Genomic DNA, 19,141 nt, shown 5'->3' on the forward strand with positions numbered 1-19,141 from the left:
AGACATTGATCTACTGATCATAGTTTCTGAGTATGATGTCACAACCAGTTCCTCTTCCATCAAACAATCCATGCCTTTCCAGCGTGGAGAGAAGGATGTTATGGAGGACTGTATCAGAAGCTTTACTGAAGTCTAGATAGATGACATCAGTGGCTCTTTCCTTGTCTTCTGATGCAGTTACACCATCATAAAAAATGACAAAGTTGGTTAAACAGGACCTGCCCTTAGTGAAGCCACGCAGGTTATCCCATATCACCTCCCTTTCTTTCATATGCCTTAGCATAGCTTCCAGGAGGATCTGCTCTGTGATCTTCCCCTGCATTTAAGAGAGAGTAACATGTGATGGCACTAACTGGGAAGCTTCCCAGCAGATGACCAAATAAAGCAGTTGCAATGAATATGAATAATCAATTAATACAGAAGGTCCTGGTAATTCAGAATTAGAGTAGAAAAATTTTTTGGGGAGGAGGAAGTGATGCAGAATGGGAAAAAAATTCCAAAATTAGTGCAAAGTCTTAAGAGCTCCTAAATAAACAAGATGAGATTGTCCTTCTCCTTTTCAGTCAAAGCTTTTCCTGTCATCTCATGCCCTTTTACTCAGAGATGTGCATGCAAAAAGCTCCCTTGGAGCCTGATTCACTTTTTTAAGAAAACCATTCTTGGCCACTACAAGTATAAGAAGTAAAAAACAGCTTGTTGCAAAAGTAAGGAGTGTTAGAATCACAGAATGGTTTGGGTTGGAAGAGACCTTAAAGATTATGTAGTTCCAATGCCCGTGCCATGGGCAGGGACACCTCCCACTAGACCACGTCACCTAGGGTCCCACCTAACATGGCACTGAACAATTACAGGGATGGGACATCCACAGTTCCTCTGATCAGCCTGTTCTAGTGCCTCACCACTCTCTGAGAAATAATTCCTTTCTAACGGCTAATTTAAATGTCCCTTCTTTTAGTTTAAAGTCACTATCCCTTGTTCTATCACTATACTCTCAGATAAAGAGTTCGTCCCCATCTGTCCTGTAGCTCCCCTTTGGGTACAGGAAGACCACAGTTAGCCTTTTCTCTGTACTGAACAGCCCCAGCTCTCTTTGCCTCTCCTTACAGGGGAGTTGCTCCAGCCCTCTGATCATCCTTATGACCGTTTTTTGGACTCAGTCCAACAGATCTGTGTTGCTGGTGGTCCCAGAGCTGAATGTAGTACTCCAGGTGATACATTACTGCAAAAGTTAAGATCTTTCATGATTACTGAGTAATTTCTTAACATTAAAAGCAGAGTTTCACTCAGAAAGGATAATTGTATTCTTCAGCTCCTGCAAAACTCCTCCAGCTTGTCACCAATCCTACACAGTCAAAAATAACTAAAATACCAAATCACAGAAGAAGGTATTGACATGCCCTACAATGTCGTTAAAAAAAACAAAAAAAAACCAACAACAGCAACAACAACACACAAAAAAAATAAATCTCAGTCTATTCTTCAATCTACTCTGGTTTAAAAGTAGAGTACATGGAACACAAGAGACAATACAGACATTCCACCTACTATGTTAATGATTCACTACACTGCAACTTCAACACAGAGTTTGTGGGATGGTAAGGACATCTAGGCCTAATATTTTCACTTATATAGGAGGGGCAAAAAGTGCAAGGGCCACTTCAAAACATCATAGAAAGTTATCTGTAGCAAATTAACTAAGCTGGTAAGCTTTTCTTGTTTTTGTTTTCCTCCATAACATGCCTGTGTCTTTTCTCAGACTGAGGAATATCCGGTACGCATTTAACACCACCCTCCTCGTGATCATCTGGCGCATTTTCATCGCAAGGTCACAGATGGCTCGAAACATCTGGTACTTTGTGGTGAGCCTCTGCTACAAGTTCCTCTCCTACTTCAGGGCATCCAGCACCCTCAGGCACTGAAGCTGTCCATCAACAACCAGCCTCTTCCAGAAGGACCTCCAGTCCCCTCTAACCAGCAACAATGGGCATCAGAATCTGAAAGTAGCAGAAAAATCCACTCCCTCCAACTGCAACCTGCATTTATTGTGCACTGATATGTGTTCATCTTTTTAGTTTTGACAACCAATACATGGTTATGTACGTGGTGGTATTTATTTCATAGGACCAGACTGATCTTTAAAACCATAAAGCTTTAGGAACAGATGAAGATGGAATCTTTTATTGAAAGTTCATTGTGCAAGAGTAAAGATTAACCAAAGTTTCAGTCTTCCCATGTACTACCTGTTTTAAACTATTTTAATCCCATCCTCCTCCATAAAAGAGGCAGATTAAAGCACACAACCTTGGAAGAAAAGAATGCCATCAGAGAAGAACCAGTCAAGGAAATTAACCTTTAAGAGGTCTTCCTAAAGAGGCTATTTATTCTTTATTCTCATTCAGAAATTTTACATTTTCCATTTTTCAAAACCTAGAGGAAAAAAACATCCTAGTTACACTAGGTCAGTGAACACACTGAACAGTTTTCAGATCTTGTCTTATCTTCCTACTGAGGACTGATACTTTCAAGCCATAACCGAAGACACAAAGAGAATTTACGTACCTATGCTAACTGTACTCACTCACATGCTGCTTTCTTATGGAGAGGCATTTTTTCTCTCATTGGTTAAGGTTGCAGTTATCTTTCATTAGACAGCCATGTACTTGCATTTTTCACTTTTGCTTGGAACATTTCTTCAGCTTGAAAAATGCTCTATTTACTCTGAGGATATAGAGAAGAATACCTAAAAGATTGAAGAAAAAAAATAAATCAGAAACTCATTATTATTTTTGAGAAGTAGGTCTCTTTCTCCATTCCATTTGCCTCACTGTAGCTCAAAAACAAACTGATACTGTCCTTCAGGATCTCACTAAAGCTAAATCACTTTACAGTTGATCGCTTCAGCTGGTGAAAAATATGTACAGACATGTATGGGAGGAAATCTTATCAATCAGGACAACTCTGCTACCACTTGTCAAGAGACTCTGAAACTTACTTTTGAAGTTAAGACAGGTTTCAGAGGTTAACTTCTGTGTAAAAATCATCATGTGCTCTAAAAGTAATGTTTTGTCCTATTTCACAGTTTAGAAAGGAATTCAAGGATCTTACTAATGCTCATGGCTATTGGAGATATTTGTTTCACCTTGTGAAGTATGAATTCCCCTGGAAAAGATTGGAGAAGGAGAAAGTTTTCTTCAAAGTAGCTGGTGCAACGACAGCCTTAGCGCAACAAATTTACTCATCCTATCAGATTTTCAAAAGCAAAAGTAATAGTGGAATATATTTTGTTGAGATTACACTGAATAACTGTGGTAAGATTATGAGACTAAAACAGCTAGTTTTTGAAAGAACTGCAGCATCCAGTTTGCCTGGACTTGTGTTACATTAGCTGTCTTAGTGCTGCATCTCATTAAATGACATAATGGCTCTTTTGAGAGCTGAGAATAGCATTCACAAAGCTGTCATTCTTTAAAGGGTTTTGGTAGCAAAGGCAAGAGCAAGTTATGATGACCATGTATTTTTATTTGAGCATCCAAGCTGATTCAGAAGTCTTTGTAAAGATGCAAAGAATTATGAGATAAGATATTCTTGTATGCCCCGTGGGTCTAGTTTTAAGCAGCTGCCAAATGATGACTGCAGCATGCCCCAACCAGAAACCTGGTATCCCAAAATGGCAGGACTCCAGCATTTCCTAGCAAAGAAACAATTTCTTTAAGCTCTTGACTTGAAAACATACTTTCAAAATGAAACTAATAGTTGTCTGTTTTCCAATGCCAGAAACTTGGCAGTGCATTCTGTGTGTTGTGCTAATTTAAGATGTCTAGAAGACCAAGCTGGGGTCCAGATACTTTATGCATGCTCCTTCTGTAGCAGTTTATATGGTGAAGGTCAGCTGCATTATACTTGGCTAACTGGTTATGGTTACCTTAGTAGAGCGAGGCAGGTCGCTATAGGGATGCCTCTAGAAAGTCTGCATTCCCTCAAGTAAATAATCAGATCATCAGCCAGCTCCCGGTCTAATTATCTGAAAGGCTTAAAGCAGAACAAAACAAAACTGCAGACTGTTTTGAAACGGACTTCATTTAAAAAAACAAAAAAGTGAGGTTGAATTCTGTGTCATCTTCAAGAAGTCTTTTTAAGTGCCTGACTTACATATCAAGAGAAGCAACAGCTGAGGGGATCATAGATCTTAAGCTGCACATATAAGAAAAATACTGAGTCTCACAGAAAAGTCAAATACTGCAGATGTGCTATACCTACAACAGACGGCTGATGTAGATCAGACATACTACTGTTGGGCTATGAGTACAGTTTCCTGCCTTCCCATCACCAATGCTAGTTATGCCACGCATCCTTCAACTGTGCCTGTAGGCATTTATAGTTATTTGCATAGGCTGTATTGTTCCAACAAGTCTAATATGTATCTGCTCACTATGAGTACATTTGAACCTGATTCCTGCATATGTAAAACACTTCAGGCTTCACTCAGAACATTGGTGGTATCACATTCTAAAGCACTTCAGCAAGAGATCAGGAGATATCAGCTACTGCAAAGCTCCTGCTCATCCTTGAAAGACAGCTGGAATGTTACAGAAATATTGCAGTTGCAGATGGCGTATACTAATCTGGAGACCTTTCATGGCCTATGCAATACTGGCAGAAGCTGGTTCCAGTGCTCTGGCCTTGCCTATGGGGGAGATCAAGCTGTTAGCTTGTCTTAACACAGACGTGTTAACGCATGTGAAACTTGAACCTTTTCTTCCCTGTGGTTTGAGACATTTTCAGGTGATCATCTGAACCACAACATTAAAAAACGATAGAAAAACCCAGTGGAAAACTGACACATGGCAATGGCATTTGTCCACCATTTCTGATAGTAATCATGGAAAGCTGCACCTAAAAATAATTTGTTCTCACCTCAAGTCGTGACTTATCTTGGACGTGTTTTACTTTGTGCTTCTCAGTGTACTTATATACACTGTGAAGAAATCCAAGTCTTGGAGACAATATATAAAATGCTGAGCGACAACTTCTTTTCTTATTTCATGTCTCTCTCCCACATATACACAGTCATTTCTCAAAAGAAAAGCAGGCTAGGACTCTTGTTAAGTTAAATCAGAGGTCCTATGATGACCTATGATTTGTGCACAAATTAATGTGAACGATTCAGGAATGGACACTAATCGTGGCTAAAGGCTAGAGGTTTTACTACCTGTATGACTGAGAAAGGACTCACTCAGACTCCCTCCCCTCCCCCCGCAACAATCGAGGTAGCATGGCCAGTGCTATAGGGAAAAGCTATGAGGGACATTTCTACAACCTGTGCTCATAGCAGAAGGATTGCTAGATATGGCACATCCTGCTCAATGAGGAAAGGGAGATGCAAGAAAACAGAGAAGCATGAGCTGCCAAACCTAGAGGACTCTGACTCCCAGAGGGCAGGGGAAGAGCTCCATTAGCATTTTGTGGTCACTGGTTTCTTCTCATAAGATGGATAAACTAAAAGGCTCCCTAACAATCTGTTCAGTTCTTTCCCTCAAAAGCCAACAGGCAGCATAGAGAACAGTATTAGCAGCCATTCTGCATAGCCACAAAAGAAAATATCTGCCACAGAACTGTATAATGAGATAATCATCTGTGATTCTTTGTACTCTGTGAACCTGCAGTGTAGCTACTTGCTCACAGTGCTGGAGACCTTCAGTGCTGCTACAGAAATAGCATGCATGACTGCTGAACCCAGTGTACTCATGTTCTGTTAATACCCCATGTAAACACTATTCTGTAGTCTACAGCTGTATGAAAATATCATTTCATTGTCCAAGAAGAATGAGTACAAGCTTGCCATTAAGAAGTGTCTCTGCTTTTCATCAAATTGCTGTAACAACAACAAAATCCCTAAATGAATCAGAGCTGAAACTGCTATTTGACTGACAGCCAAGGCTGTTTACCTCCAGCATGTCCGCTATAAGAAATAAAATTTCTCTCCTCCATCCTTCTCTAACCCAACAACTTTGTTAAGAAAACTACGTTATTTCTCTGTAGAAGAAGTGGGTATCAGACATACTGACATTCAGCTTAATGTCGGCACATTGCCCACCTCCTCAGTTGATTTGTTATTTTACACTTCCCAAGAAAACGTAATTATAGCTGCCTGTGTGCATGTTTACATCTTTCAGCACAAGTGTGTTCTCATGCAACATACAGAGAGGGTAACATAGATGTGTTTATACTGAAATGACAGGCCTCACTTGTTTGATATACTCTATTCTAAATCAGTTTAAGATGAAGCAAGAAAACTTACCTTTGTTGTAAAGAAAATCTAACCTGTAGTACTATTAAATAATCAAATCATTATCATGAATGAGCAATTGGGAAAAGGTGGGGGTGGGGGGGAGGGGAAGCATTCTTTTATTTGTAAATATGCTACAGCTTCTTGGTTGAAAGCATGGTGTTGCTCTCCCAGCACTGACATTCAACTGCAGAAAGCAAAAGTGAATTTTTAAATTTTTATTACAATTAGATCCTTTATTCTAGGACTGAGTAAGTAACATACAGTATATTCGCCATCAATTAAAAGCAAGAATATTTCACTATATGGTGCTAAATATTAGTATGAAGGTGGTACAGACTTACTTGAGGCAATTAAACTAATTGTATTTGGGGAATAATTAAGTGCTATCCCACTTCTCTCTTGCTAAAAATCCAACTGTGAATTGTTTTGTTCAGATTAACACAAAGCTGCTTATGATAAGTTTCTTGTTCTTACATAATCTTGGCAGACTCGAGTTTTACTTAGTAAAACCAATATTCTCCCGCTTTCCAAAGTTTATATGGTTCTATCTGCTATTTCTATTCTCCGGTTAGCTATGAGACAACTGTAAATCTTATAAATTGTACTTACAGATTTCTAATGTAAAGGTGTAAGCTTCTGAGCTCACAAATCAGATAAAATGGTAAATTCACAGATTCTGAGAACTTCAGCCATAAAATTGTTAATATGATATTTATGTTACTTTAAACATTTAATAAAACAGAATATTTTAAAACTATGGTTATTTGGTATCTGTTTAACTTAATTGCTAAAGGAGCTGGTTACTTGCAGTTCAGCATAGGCATCATATCTGCCTAACATCTGTACCGTGCTGCCATCCGGGTCGCAGTCTATGTGGAACCACAGCCCCATCTACAGGAAGCTGCCGTTACAAGCACCTCCTGCACAGGCCAGAACAGGAGAAATAAGCAGGGGAGAAAAATCTCTGCTTTTAATAAAGTAATGACAGCGAGACATTAACCCAGATACCCACAACCAGGATGGGAGCAGCTCAACTAAATCCACCCCAGAAAGAGAGAGGGACAGGTCTTCAGAAAGAAGAAACTGGTAATAAACCAACCAACTTCCTCAAAGTTTACTACTTTCATCCGAGGATATTCCCCAGTACCTTAGTTTTACAAGGTAAGAGCTTCATTTTACATCAGAAGTCATCTCACTAACTCCAACAATTTTGTTGTCAATTGTTTATCATGTACATCTCTTACTGCCAAACCACAAATGTATTTTCCATTCAGATTTTCCCCAAAAAGGGAAAAAAGATGTGTATTTTTTTAATCTAGATTTCAAATAAGACAAAAACAAAAGAAGAATGAATTGGACCAGCTCCTGAACAAAGAAAATCCCAGAACAACTGGAAAACTGAGGTAGTATTTGGCACATACCATTAATTCTGAAAGAGAAGCCTTTTGTCCCATCCCATAAATAGGCAATCACGCAAATAGTCTCGTGATCATCATCAGTTGGCCCATTTCTCTTAAACAATGAGGTCTTATGCAGCATTTAGTACATAGAGTGCGGACAAATACAGATATTGTCTTGTCAACAACACAGGCTTAATAGATATAAAAATGTGTGTGAGTGTGAATATCTTTGAATATGTGCAGATGTGTGCACATGTATATACGTCTGTGCATATATATATGCATATATGCTGTAAGTTTCACAGATTCTACAGGACTAATCCAGTGCTACAGACAAGTGAATTTGACTACCCATGATGCAGGGCCAAATCCTTGCTGTTACGTTTCTCAAAGGCACATCTTTGCCAAGTCTACCAGTTCGGCTGTTTTTGTGTTTTCTCCAACCTCACTATCTTTGCTATCCCAATTTCATGTTTTTCACATTCTTCTGAATGTTATGCAGCTCCTACTTATTCTATCTTCACAGTTGCTTCACTCTCCTCACCCCAAACACATCTCCAAGCATTATATCATTCTTTTATTATAAGAACATTTTCTATATCTGAGAAGAGGAAGAAAGAGAGGAGAGTTCAGTGAACCTGGGAGTACCTGTAGGCCAAGATTAGAAGGAAAGTTTTCTGTCTCTTCACTGCTTTACTGTGAAGATAAGAAAATGAACTGAGCTGACATCAGGCTCTAGAATATTCACTTGATGGTCCACAGCTGTTAGATGTAGCTTAAAGCAAAAGTAGGGGTAAGGAGATGAAGAGGGGAACCATCCCATTAGTGTGGAAGAGCTCCACACAGAATTGCTTTTGCCTCAGCTTCCTGCTAGTCACTGTAGCCTTATTCCAATCTTATCTAACAGAATTAAGAATACACAACAGAATTAAACTCATGCCATTCAAATTAAACATAAATTGTCATCATAATTCTTAAGTTAATGACACTAGTATTTGGTATCAACTTACTAATTATACTCTTTAGCAGAGCAGCATCCTGCTATTGCTCTAGGCTTTACAAGATTTTTATTAGATCTTAGTCCAGTGAGGAAAGAGGTGGATACTGCAGATCAGTTTCCTTGTTTGTCGCTTGTTTGTTTTATTGTAGTTTTTTTCTAGAGCGCAAATTGAAGATGATATTTTCAGTCCTACTAGTTTTGAAAATTAAGAACAGAGAACACTTCTCACAATGTTGGTCTTCTGTAAAGAAAGAAGAGTTACTGTCTAGTAATAATCTTCCTTGCAATATAACAAAGAGTTTTATGCAATAAAATCTCAGCATTATTATCTGCCTTTCCTTAATGAAAGTAATTTCAAATCATGCAACTCAGGACATGCATCATTTTCATTTTGTTATCAAATATTTGGTAAATGTGGGTTTCTGAAGTCCAGCATTCACACCCTACCTACTGAAGCACTAAAAGTTACCGCTAAACCAGCACTTAAGAACTGCACTGCCAAAGCATCAATATTAATTGCCACGTTGTTGCTCACAGATCTTAATGCAGAAATACCTATCTTTTTTATATACTTTACAAATATTCAAGGCAATTTCATACATTTATTCTTGAATTGTGGGCATTTTCAATTTTATTTTTCACTCTTGTCCAAGACTTTGAGCATCAGATATGGTACTTCCAGGCTGGTGGAATTTTGCAGTTTTTCTGTGACAGAATCTTGTTCTGTATGACCAACATGCATTCCTGGGACTCGTGAGCACAGGAATTGCAGATAGCAATGCAAAGATGGTTCACTTATGCTGATTCCACTTCACAGTGTATTGCTGAATCCACCTCTGGGAATATGGTATATTCAGAGTCACAAACGACACCTAAAAAGACTGTTGTCCTGAAACAAGCTCTGTCTAGATCAGACAGGCTATCTACTATTTGCAGACAGTGACCTCTGACTTGCTAATAGACATATTATCTTTTTGACAACCTCAGTGATTTAAATCAAGTGCATTCCACAACCCACCACTGTGCAACAACTGGAGAAATGATGCATAGACATACCTATGTAGCATGGTTTACAAATATTACTGTAAGAATTGCAATTACTTCGGTCACTTCATAGCATTCCGTTTAGTAACCTTTTATAGAAATAACCCCATCTACTGGCAGGACCTGATTTCTTCATATTGGATAGAGTGGCACTGAAACGTACAGTCAAGAGCCTTTCAAAGGATTATTATTATTATTTTCTAATTGCCTATGTAGAATTTTGATTTAACGATTTTGACAGACATAATTTTTGAAAATAAGATGATGCCAAGACTGAGATCAGAGTGAGATAAATTTCAAAGATATGTTTTGTGAAAAAAAAGGGATGAATGAAAAGTCAGAGAAAATTGGGCCTAGTAAATCTACCAATTGCAGGTATTTTCCAAAAGCTTCACATTGAGAAAACACTTATTATTGTTATGTAAATTTCCCTTTGGCAAGAAAAGATCTAACCTCATGAAATGTGTACTTACTCTGAAAAATAAATAGAAAAGCAAAATAATTCTTGACAGGCTTATTTCAATAGAAAGAGACTAGGCCAACCGTGACGCTGTAAGGGACTGTAGAACATGATCACTCAAAGTAGAAAGAGAATGACGGATGCGTAAATGGAAGGCAGTGCATTGGGATGCTACTAAGGCCCAAGGCTCTCTCTGTGCTTCCTTCCTGTTCTGCTACAGTTATTTAACCAGCACACATCTCAGAAGAGATCCAGTTAAGTAAACGCAAAAAATGGGAATCAAGGAGACGAATAACACAACACTGACCTCCTAGTTATCACAAATGTTATCCTTAGACTCTTACCGTTTCCTTTGGGTACTTCTGTTTCACATTTCTATGGAAGCAGTTTCAAGTACATCAGCGGGCAATTTGCAGTAAAGGTGGGCTTTTGGTTGTTTTTTTTCCCATGTGATATTTTAGCAAGCTAAGACAATTCACAGATGAGGCAGGCAGGTAGGTACTAGAGAAAGAAGGCATGTGCCTTCCCAAAACTCACTTAGCCCAGTTCACTAGGCCCCATTTCACTCAGGGCTTTGTGATTCCACGTGGATAAAATGAGTTTACATTTAACAATGCCTCCCTGTATCTGCGAAACAGACTTTGATCCATCGATACTCTGTCATTCCTTCCATAAGGCAACATGCACATTATTTTTAGTATGCATGTATTTATTAGTATGTTGTTTTATCATGTATATACTATGCAGTTAAAAATTAGCCATACAATATATATTTTTACCTTAGGTAATACCTTGCTTTTGCCTGCATAACTACTTTGAGCAATAGGATCATGCACTCTTCTAACACTACTGTGTATGTTATGCAGTCAGATAACATGAGTTATGTAAATGCAAATCAGTTGTTCACAACAAAATCCTTCAATTAATACGGGGCCAATTCTAGCATCTGGCATAATATGCTTAGATGGGAAACTGTCTAAAAAGTCAGTCTCATGACTCAGTAACAATCACTTTAAGCTTTATCAATCCCACATGCACACAGGACATCACAGTTTTCAACTAAGACTAAGACGTCCAAGCCAAGATGCCATTGTCAGAGCCTAACTAATGTTACTGACCTTCCAATAAGTTATCCCCATATTTGCAGAGCTGTATACAAAATTTGGAAGTTAACTTCAAAAGTAATGAAACCAATTACTAAGTATCGTTAGACTGTATATTTTATTCCACTTTCAAAATACATTTTAAATACAATTTCTATCTAAAATACATTTAAAAAAACAATTAAAGACACATTTAAGATATGCAAACATTAACAAATTCTGAAAGTGAAGAAGAGGGCATAAAAGTGATGACTTAAGTCTCCCAAGAAATATTTTTTAAACATCACTTTCACTTGTATTAAAGTATCTATTTGAGACAGTGAATTCCATAATTGACATAGTGCTGATAAGAATATTTTAATGCTGAGTTCACATAGCAGAAAATTAGATTACAAGCAGGTATCTTTGAGTATAACTCATAATGAGTTGATGACCCAGATGTTACCTTGATTAAACAGTACTATGCAGTAGCACTTAAGGATGACTAGAATTTTACAAAATAAAACTCTGTAATATCAGAAATGTACCTAAACAACTATCCTAGAAAACCAACGATGTCATGAAGCTTTTGTTGCCCTGTGGTTTTCCACACTCTGTTTATACAGAAAATGTATTCCTGAGTCTTTTCCGAACACAGTCCTTCAACATGGCACCTTGTCACTGACCACCTATCTGCTGGTGGTACTGGGATGCAGTGGTTTGACTCTTGCTAGTCTGGAAAGGCCAAGCCTAAGACACTGCGTAGGTGATTTAACTGAAGCATATTTCATAGAGTTGTTACTTGTTCCTGTTACAGCTGAAAATAATTTTAAAACAAAAAGTTTTAAGAACATGAAGAAAAAAATCATATAAATCTAATATTTTCATTGCTTTCAAAGCAGAGCAAGAAAGGGTATTCTAAAGGCACTGCAAAAAGAACTGAACAACATACCATGAAAGTACAAGAAAATTAGCATGTTCACGAGGAATCAATCAATTCTGTAGCCAAAGTAGCAGGCATAGCTCACATTTTTAAAACACCAGCCACGCAGCAGAGAAATAACACCACATGGCATTTCTAAAAAAAACAGATTTATCTGTTACAAACTTTAATGTACCTGGTGGTGTCCATTTGGGCTTCTTGTTTGTTACAGGACTTGACATACATAAAGGCTTTCCAACTGGTTCTGAAGATGTGGACATCTTTTGTGCTGGCTCACACTTCAGTTCTGTTACATCTGTAGGAGTAAATACAGATAAAATAAAAGCTTGGAAAGACACTTTTACTGAGAAATCATTACGCTACACAAGATGATAGATCTCTTTAATGCAAGACCTCTTTGAATTGACTGAAATGAACGTATATGTTAATAGACGATCATGTCTTTCAACCAACAATACATATTCAAACAGTGACACTTACTATACTCTGGTTTGTTAATAAGCACTGCAGCTATTTCTTGTTAAAGATATTCCAGATATTGAATTGATAAGAGGGAAGGTTCCTCTGTCAGCTACACAAAACAAACCATTCCTTGTCACAATTAAAACTAAACGTAAACTAATTTACTAATGTAAATTCATGCCTGAAATTGAAACACATTATCAAGTCAGACAAGACTAACATCACAGTAAGAATTTTCTTAAGCTATTTAGGTAAAACTAAATTGTGTTAGCAATGCAGAGAAAAATCTAAGTCTGAAGGATATGAATACTTAACACTTTCTTCAGTTTTTAGCACTAGCATTGTTTGGCTGTCCTTGGATTAAAGACGTACATGTGCAATTACATACAACAACTGCAAGAACAGGCTCTGAAATTGTATATATATGTATATATACACATATTTAAGTTCTCATATCACCCAGTACTATTTAGACATTTCTTAAATGTTGTTGTTGTTTTTTTTTTGAAGAAATGAACTCTGTCTATTCTGTTTTGTCTGTTTTTATTGTAAGCAGTGCTTATTTATCTTAAAGCTTTTTCTCATTCAGATTTTTTGTCATCTTCCCTTAACTCTGTACAGTCAGTTTGTCAGCCACTGCAGGTCTCTTTCTAGATACTTTGTTTTTAAACAAGAAAAATTATAAAAGTATAAAAACAAACAACAACAACAAAAAAACATGAAATATTTATTGTGAAAGGTACAGATTAAAACAAAAGGAACGTTTATGCTAAAATAAGTGTATTTCAAATTCATAGTAGAAACTTACCAGTAGTATTATTCTCAGATTTAGGAGTTTTATTTTCTTTTCCAGACTGCCTCTTTATTTCCTTTTTATTTCCTTTGATTTTCATATTTTCCATAGCACAGCCTTCAGCATTACCTTCACTATAATCTGAATGTACTTCTGATTCCTCATCTACGGCAAGGAAAAAGGATCTCAACTCTTCAGAGGAAATAGGATTTACTGTTATTCTAGGTAGAATCTTCTAATCTTATGCTGAACACAAAGAATCAGGGTTTATTAAGAATACAATAAAATACATTTATATGATGAAACGTAAAGGAAATAGCTATCATAAAATATTCTGCATTTATGGATTTCTCTCCCTGTATTCCAGTATTTCAACATTAGCATAAAATGCAATTAACAGTTCTTAGTTATCAGTTAAAAATAATCCATGCATACTGGATGAAAAAGTTAACGTCTGTAAGAGCTTCTGATTTTTACATAATTTTGTTCATAAATACTTGAAGAGGAAAAATACGTCAAATTTCAGCTGCAGGAAAGATTTTACACATTTATTATTTCAATATATTTTTTTAAAATGCACTAGCAAATCTAAGGAACAAGATATAAGCAGGAATATCTGGACTACGCTGCAAATATTTTAACTGATAATTTTGGAAATATTTTCCAGTAAGCCTACTGTAATGGATAAAGACTGGGTAGAGCCACGTCAGCCACTGAGGAATAAGAGAGAGAGAGAACTACAGACATTCAATAAATAGATCCTTGCAGAATCATACTGACCTGCAACCAGATGCAGCAAGGTTTTCTGAGAACTGAGAATGGAAAGGAGGGCTACATTCTTCTTTAATAAGCTTAGATAAAGCCAACACTGAAAGAACTAACATATGATACTTCTCTAGAATACAACTGCAAAAATGAACAGAGGATCTTTCAAGAGATCATTTTTCCCCAGAGTGTGGGTAGAAAAATGATTTTCTGACATACTGCAGCATATATAGAGAAGTAGGATGATTTTTGCCAGTTTAAGGAATGTGAATAAATAAGCCCCGGTGTCTAGATTTAGTGTCAAAGTGTACTTCAGATATCACTAGTATTAAAATGTTTCAGTAAAGAGGAAGGAAAGATAAACAAAGAGGATAATGTGTTTCAGTGAACAAATAACCTAAGTTTAACTCATCGTATTCAATATACATCTAAGCAGAGGATGTTTACCGACAACTTACCTGGTACAGTCACTGGTTCAGAGTCAGTAACATGGTCGCTGTCACAACTGTCAATGGTCAGTAACTTCTGATGCGAGAAGGCTGTAAATGATGCTATCCTTTGCCTACAGCCATTCCTAGGTATGTCATCATCTAGAACCTGACTGAGACCTAGAAAAAATAAGGTGGTCTAATTAATCCAAATTCACAGTAACTCTGCTCAAAGAGAAGCAGGTTTTTGAGTCTTGAGGCTCTGAACTCATTTTTGTTTTTCTGAAGTACACTATTAGAGAAGCATATTATCTGTACCTGTTTTTATGACATTCTCACTTTACTTTTTTAACTGATCAAACTGTACTTTTGGGTAGTAATCATCTTTATCTGTAATCTAACTGGATTACTATCTGTAATCTAAACTAACTAAATGACAGAAAGCCAAAATACAGTGAGATATAAGCAAAAGTTTCCATTGGCACAGCAAATGTTTTAGACACATCTATTTGACGCTCATATTCCACACACATTAAGAAATTGAGAGTAAGCATGGCTTATTCTAAAAGTAAGTAAATTCAACATCTAAAAACACTGTGTCTGTTGTTTCTTCCAGATAATATTTGGTAATCTGTAACTCTTTCGTTCAGAATAGCTTTTTTTTCCCAACGTTAGGACTTCTAAATTCCACAACATTAAGCAAATTTTGAAATATTGCCACTTTCTTTTTCCCTATACAATTGAAAAACAAAACACAAGAAAGAAAAATGTATTTAAACATGAACTTAAATACTATTTGTGAAATGACAGAGTATGAAAACAATTTACCTCAAAGTTCACTGTCTACACTGCAGTTGGAAAAACAGGTCTCCTATCTCCTGATTCAATATTCTTATTGTTTTAGAAAATAAAATTTTAAGAATATGGAATCATAATATTTCAAAATGACATTATAAACAGACAAGTGACTAAGAAATGAAAATAATTTTTTTATCTCTCTCTAAACAACCTATTCAAAAGATCTTATAGAAGATTTAATTTTCTCATAGGAAAAGAACATGAACATAAGAAGACAGGCACCGCCTGGAAATTCACATTTCCTTATCATGACATCTTGAAACAAAACATGTCTTTCAATCTATTTTTTTATAAAACGAGTCATGTTGAGTTCAACACATATAAACAGAGTATTGCACTGAACTGCACAATAACCTTGTTCTTTTGAATTTTGCACTTCATGAATATTTGCTGATTTTTCCTTGATGGACAAGGCCACGGTAACATTCAAATCCCTTTCACAGAAACTATAATCCAAGGATGTTCTGGAAAAACAAACATGCAAAATAATAGTAAAGTGAGGCAAGAGTTACTAACCTATTTCTGAGTTGCTAAGATTTAAATATCAATATTTCTACAGAAATTAATATTTCAATATGTACTTTATCAAATATCCTACCACAAACTAGATCCTGAAGACTTCAAGAAAGTATCTACTGATATTAAAAGCACACTATATTTAAAATTACTATTACAAGAGAAAACAAGACAAACATAATCCATCTCTTGACTTCCACCTCTATAAAATAACAGACATAAAATTCATATATCACATCTGAGATACGCACAAAAGACTGTACTTGAAAATACAGCGTGCAGTATGTTTAATGAAGATAAACGGTAAAAAGAACAACATAACACTTTCCACAACACTTTCTCATTTATAGCAGTACTTTCTTAACATTCTAATTCATAAAATAACATTTTGAGTCTTCGTTCTCAACTGCATAAAACTACAGGAAAGAAGAAAAAATACTGTTTTTTAAGTCCTGATTCCTAGTACAAACATAATTAGCCACATTTCAATATTTCTTACCTTCCAACAGGTAACTGTTTTTGCAATGGAGTCAATTCTTTTTGTGTTTTTTGCTTCTTTTTCTCCTTTTTTGGTTCCTGAGGCTGTGTTCTGGATTTTTTTGTCAAAGGTGCAGCTATGCATGCAAAGTCTTCATCTATGTAGGAGATATTAACAAGCCTTAATTAATTTTCCTTCTGTGTATTCTTCTATGCAGTCAAAAAGAAGTCACTCAACTCCATTTAATCATAAAACACAAAATACGCAACCTTTCTGAAATTAACTCTTTAAAAAAGAGACAAGTGCAAATCTATTGTTCTTCAATGCATTTCAAATGAAAATTTAACAAGAGCTCTTATGCATCTGTGTTAAAGGTGATTTTTATTAATGATACATGACTAATGATTCAGTGTTGAGTTTCTCAATAGCTGAAAGGTTCACCTTTTGATATACTAAGTCATAATAGCAATTACTGCCATTCATTAGTTTTAGCGTCTTGGTGTTTTGGAAATTAATTACATTAATGCTTCCCATTCATAAGAAATGTAGACTGCTTCCTATTTTCTAGCCTTCTCATATTGTCTCTCACCAAGTACAAAACACATTCTCCGGTTTTCCAAGAATATTAGAAGGTAAAAAAACTTTATTTCTTCGGATCAATTACAAAATAAGGTGCAAAATAAGGAAAAATACGATGTGTTTTCTAAATGCCATAGAACAGATACATAACCCCTCCTGAGAGAAAAGAGAAATCTTCTAAGAGACAGAAGAAAACAAACTTTCTTTTTTTTTGTAGTATTACAAGTAGTCACTTTAAAAAAAGTTATGAACCGTATTTAAACTTGTGAAACTAAGACTCTGCATTAACTCACATGACTTATAAGGGATCTTCAATATCACTTAATTTTTCCTTCCCCTTCCTATCGCTTCAAACTGTTCAGTGGATAACAAAAACTGACAAATAGCATAGGAAAAAAGAAAAATAAAGTTAATCCAAATTCATGAAGAGAAATGATGCAATACCCATTAGGGCTTAGAGGTAAAGGAGGACTGTCACGAAAACTAATAGCCTGCAATCTATTTTTCTTACCAATTCAACTCAAAATTTGATTGCTAAATTCTTATCCAAAATCCTTTAAGACACAGAGCTGCATGAGAAATGTTAGATCTGTGCACCGCTAACTACATAACTCCCTTTATATTCTGATTTATGGTCTTGTGAAATGATCATCAGGAGGCATGGAACAAGTAACTCTCTGAAAACTGAGGCAGGCAGAGAAACAGGTTTTCCTGCAATCAAAAGGCACAGTGCATTCAACAGATCCCTGGCAAAATGTCGTTATGCTTTGGCTTACAGAAATCATATTCTTGCTGAATTAGGATTTTCAACAACGAGTCCTGTTTATATCCACTGAAAACAGTAATAGCCTTGTCACTTAACTAATTCATGAAAATGAAGAACACTGCTGGTGCTTTAGGTTGTAGTGTTAGTGCTTGGCATTTCAGTTATGTACAGAAATACACTACTTACCACCATCTTCAAAATCCCCAAATTCTGAATAATTAACAATTTTCCTGTTCCTGTGGCAAAAGAACACAGTATTAAGCCTTTCATATTGAGAATCCCTGCTAGCTAATTCTTGATTTGGTTTATATCATGTATTTAGGGAGAAAAGCAGTGTATGTGTAATTATTACTACTGCATACAATATGGTTACAAAGAACAGAATAGCTTGGTTAGGAAGGGACAGTTCCAACCCCCACTTCTGAGCACAGGGACAGCTCCATTAGATCAGGTTGCCCATTAGGCCTACTTTGGCTTCTCCAGGCAGCCTGTTTCAGTGCCTCACCACCCTCACGGTGAAGAATTTCTCCCTAATATTCAACTAAACCTACTCTCATGAAGTTTGAAACAGTTTCCTCTTGTCCTCCTGAGAGTCCCTATTCAGTTTTGTTGTAGGCTCCCTTTTGGCACTAGAAGGCTGCTTCAGCCTTCTCCTGTTGGGAGCCCCAAGCATCAACACAGTTTTCCAGACGGGACCTCATGAATGCGGAGCTGAGGGCCCTGCCCTGCTGGCCATCCCTCTTTTAATGCAGCCAAGGGTACAGCTGGCCATCCTGGGCTGGAACTGCACACTGTTGGCACATGTCGGGTTTTTCATGAACAAACACTCCCAATCATCCGCAGCACTGCTCTCAATCCATTCACCTTCATTCCTGAATAGCTCCTAAATAAGGGGTTTTTTGTTGTTTCCCTTATGGAAGCACGGTATTCTCCGTACACACACAACTCCTTGGAGATTTATTCCATTCCTTGCTCACTCTCCGACCAAGGAGAGCAGGCTGCACGTCACACAAGCGACGGGCAAATGCAGCGCGCGCGCGCCAGAGGCTTTCGAAGAGAAACTGCTCGGCGCCGTTCGGCACACACACTCCCAACGCCTGCGCTCCCCGAAGGGCGGGAGGCATGGCGGCCATCAGCCCGCACAACGCGCGCTTGTGTCCCTTGTCCCCTCCGCGCGGCCCGGCCGGACAAGACCTGAGATACGTCACCCACCTCCTCGCCATCCCTGCTACCGCGGCGACAGCCATCCGCCGTTGACGACGCTGTACGCAGAACGGC

The 19,141-nt window shown here is 37.1% G+C and overlaps 2 protein-coding genes across 6 annotated transcripts in view; one reads left to right on the forward strand and one right to left on the reverse strand.

Moving 5' to 3' along the window:
- FAR2 (fatty acyl-CoA reductase 2) overlaps window positions 1-7,040 on the forward strand; it is a 137,569-nt gene extending 130,529 nt beyond the window's left edge. For all 5 annotated transcript variants that reach the window (XM_072326377.1, XM_072326380.1, XM_072326376.1 and 2 more), the window contains one exon: window positions 1,757-7,040. In XM_072326377.1, the coding sequence (XP_072182478.1) occupies window positions 1,757-1,919 (163 nt within the window). In that variant the 3' untranslated portion in view covers window positions 1,920-7,040. The remainder of the gene's footprint in view (window positions 1-1,756) is intronic.
- A 4,355-nt stretch (window positions 7,041-11,395) lies between these two features.
- On the reverse strand, window positions 11,396-19,110 carry RAD51AP1 (RAD51 associated protein 1). The gene is made up of 8 exons (XM_072326383.1): window positions 19,076-19,110; window positions 18,050-18,099; window positions 16,540-16,675; window positions 15,879-15,988; window positions 14,697-14,846; window positions 13,489-13,638; window positions 12,394-12,513; window positions 11,396-12,092 (listed from the first exon to the last, which is right to left on the reverse strand). Exons 1-8 carry the CDS (start codon window positions 19,108-19,110, stop codon window positions 11,965-11,967), a joined length of 879 nt encoding a protein of 292 aa, XP_072182484.1. The 3' UTR covers window positions 11,396-11,964.
- Window positions 19,111-19,141: the final 31 nt, after the last annotated feature.

Source organism: Excalfactoria chinensis, chromosome 1 (assembly GCF_039878825.1).
Source record: "Excalfactoria chinensis isolate bCotChi1 chromosome 1, bCotChi1.hap2, whole genome shotgun sequence".
In the NCBI taxonomy this organism is placed as follows: domain Eukaryota; kingdom Metazoa; phylum Chordata; class Aves; order Galliformes; family Phasianidae; genus Excalfactoria; species Excalfactoria chinensis.

Excerpts from the sequence above, each read along its gene's own strand:
- RAD51AP1 (XM_072326383.1), bottom strand. The coding sequence starts at position 19,110 with ATGGCTGTCGCCGCGGTAGCAGGGATGGCGAGGAG. Across the intron at positions 16,676-18,049 it reads TGGGGATTTTGAAGATGGTG|ATGAAGACTTTGCATGCATA; the intron begins GTAAGTAGTGTA and ends TCTCCTACATAG. Across the intron at positions 12,093-12,393 it reads GCCCAAATGGACACCACCAG|CTGTAACAGGAACAAGTAAC; the intron begins GTACATTAAAGT and ends AATTATTTTCAG.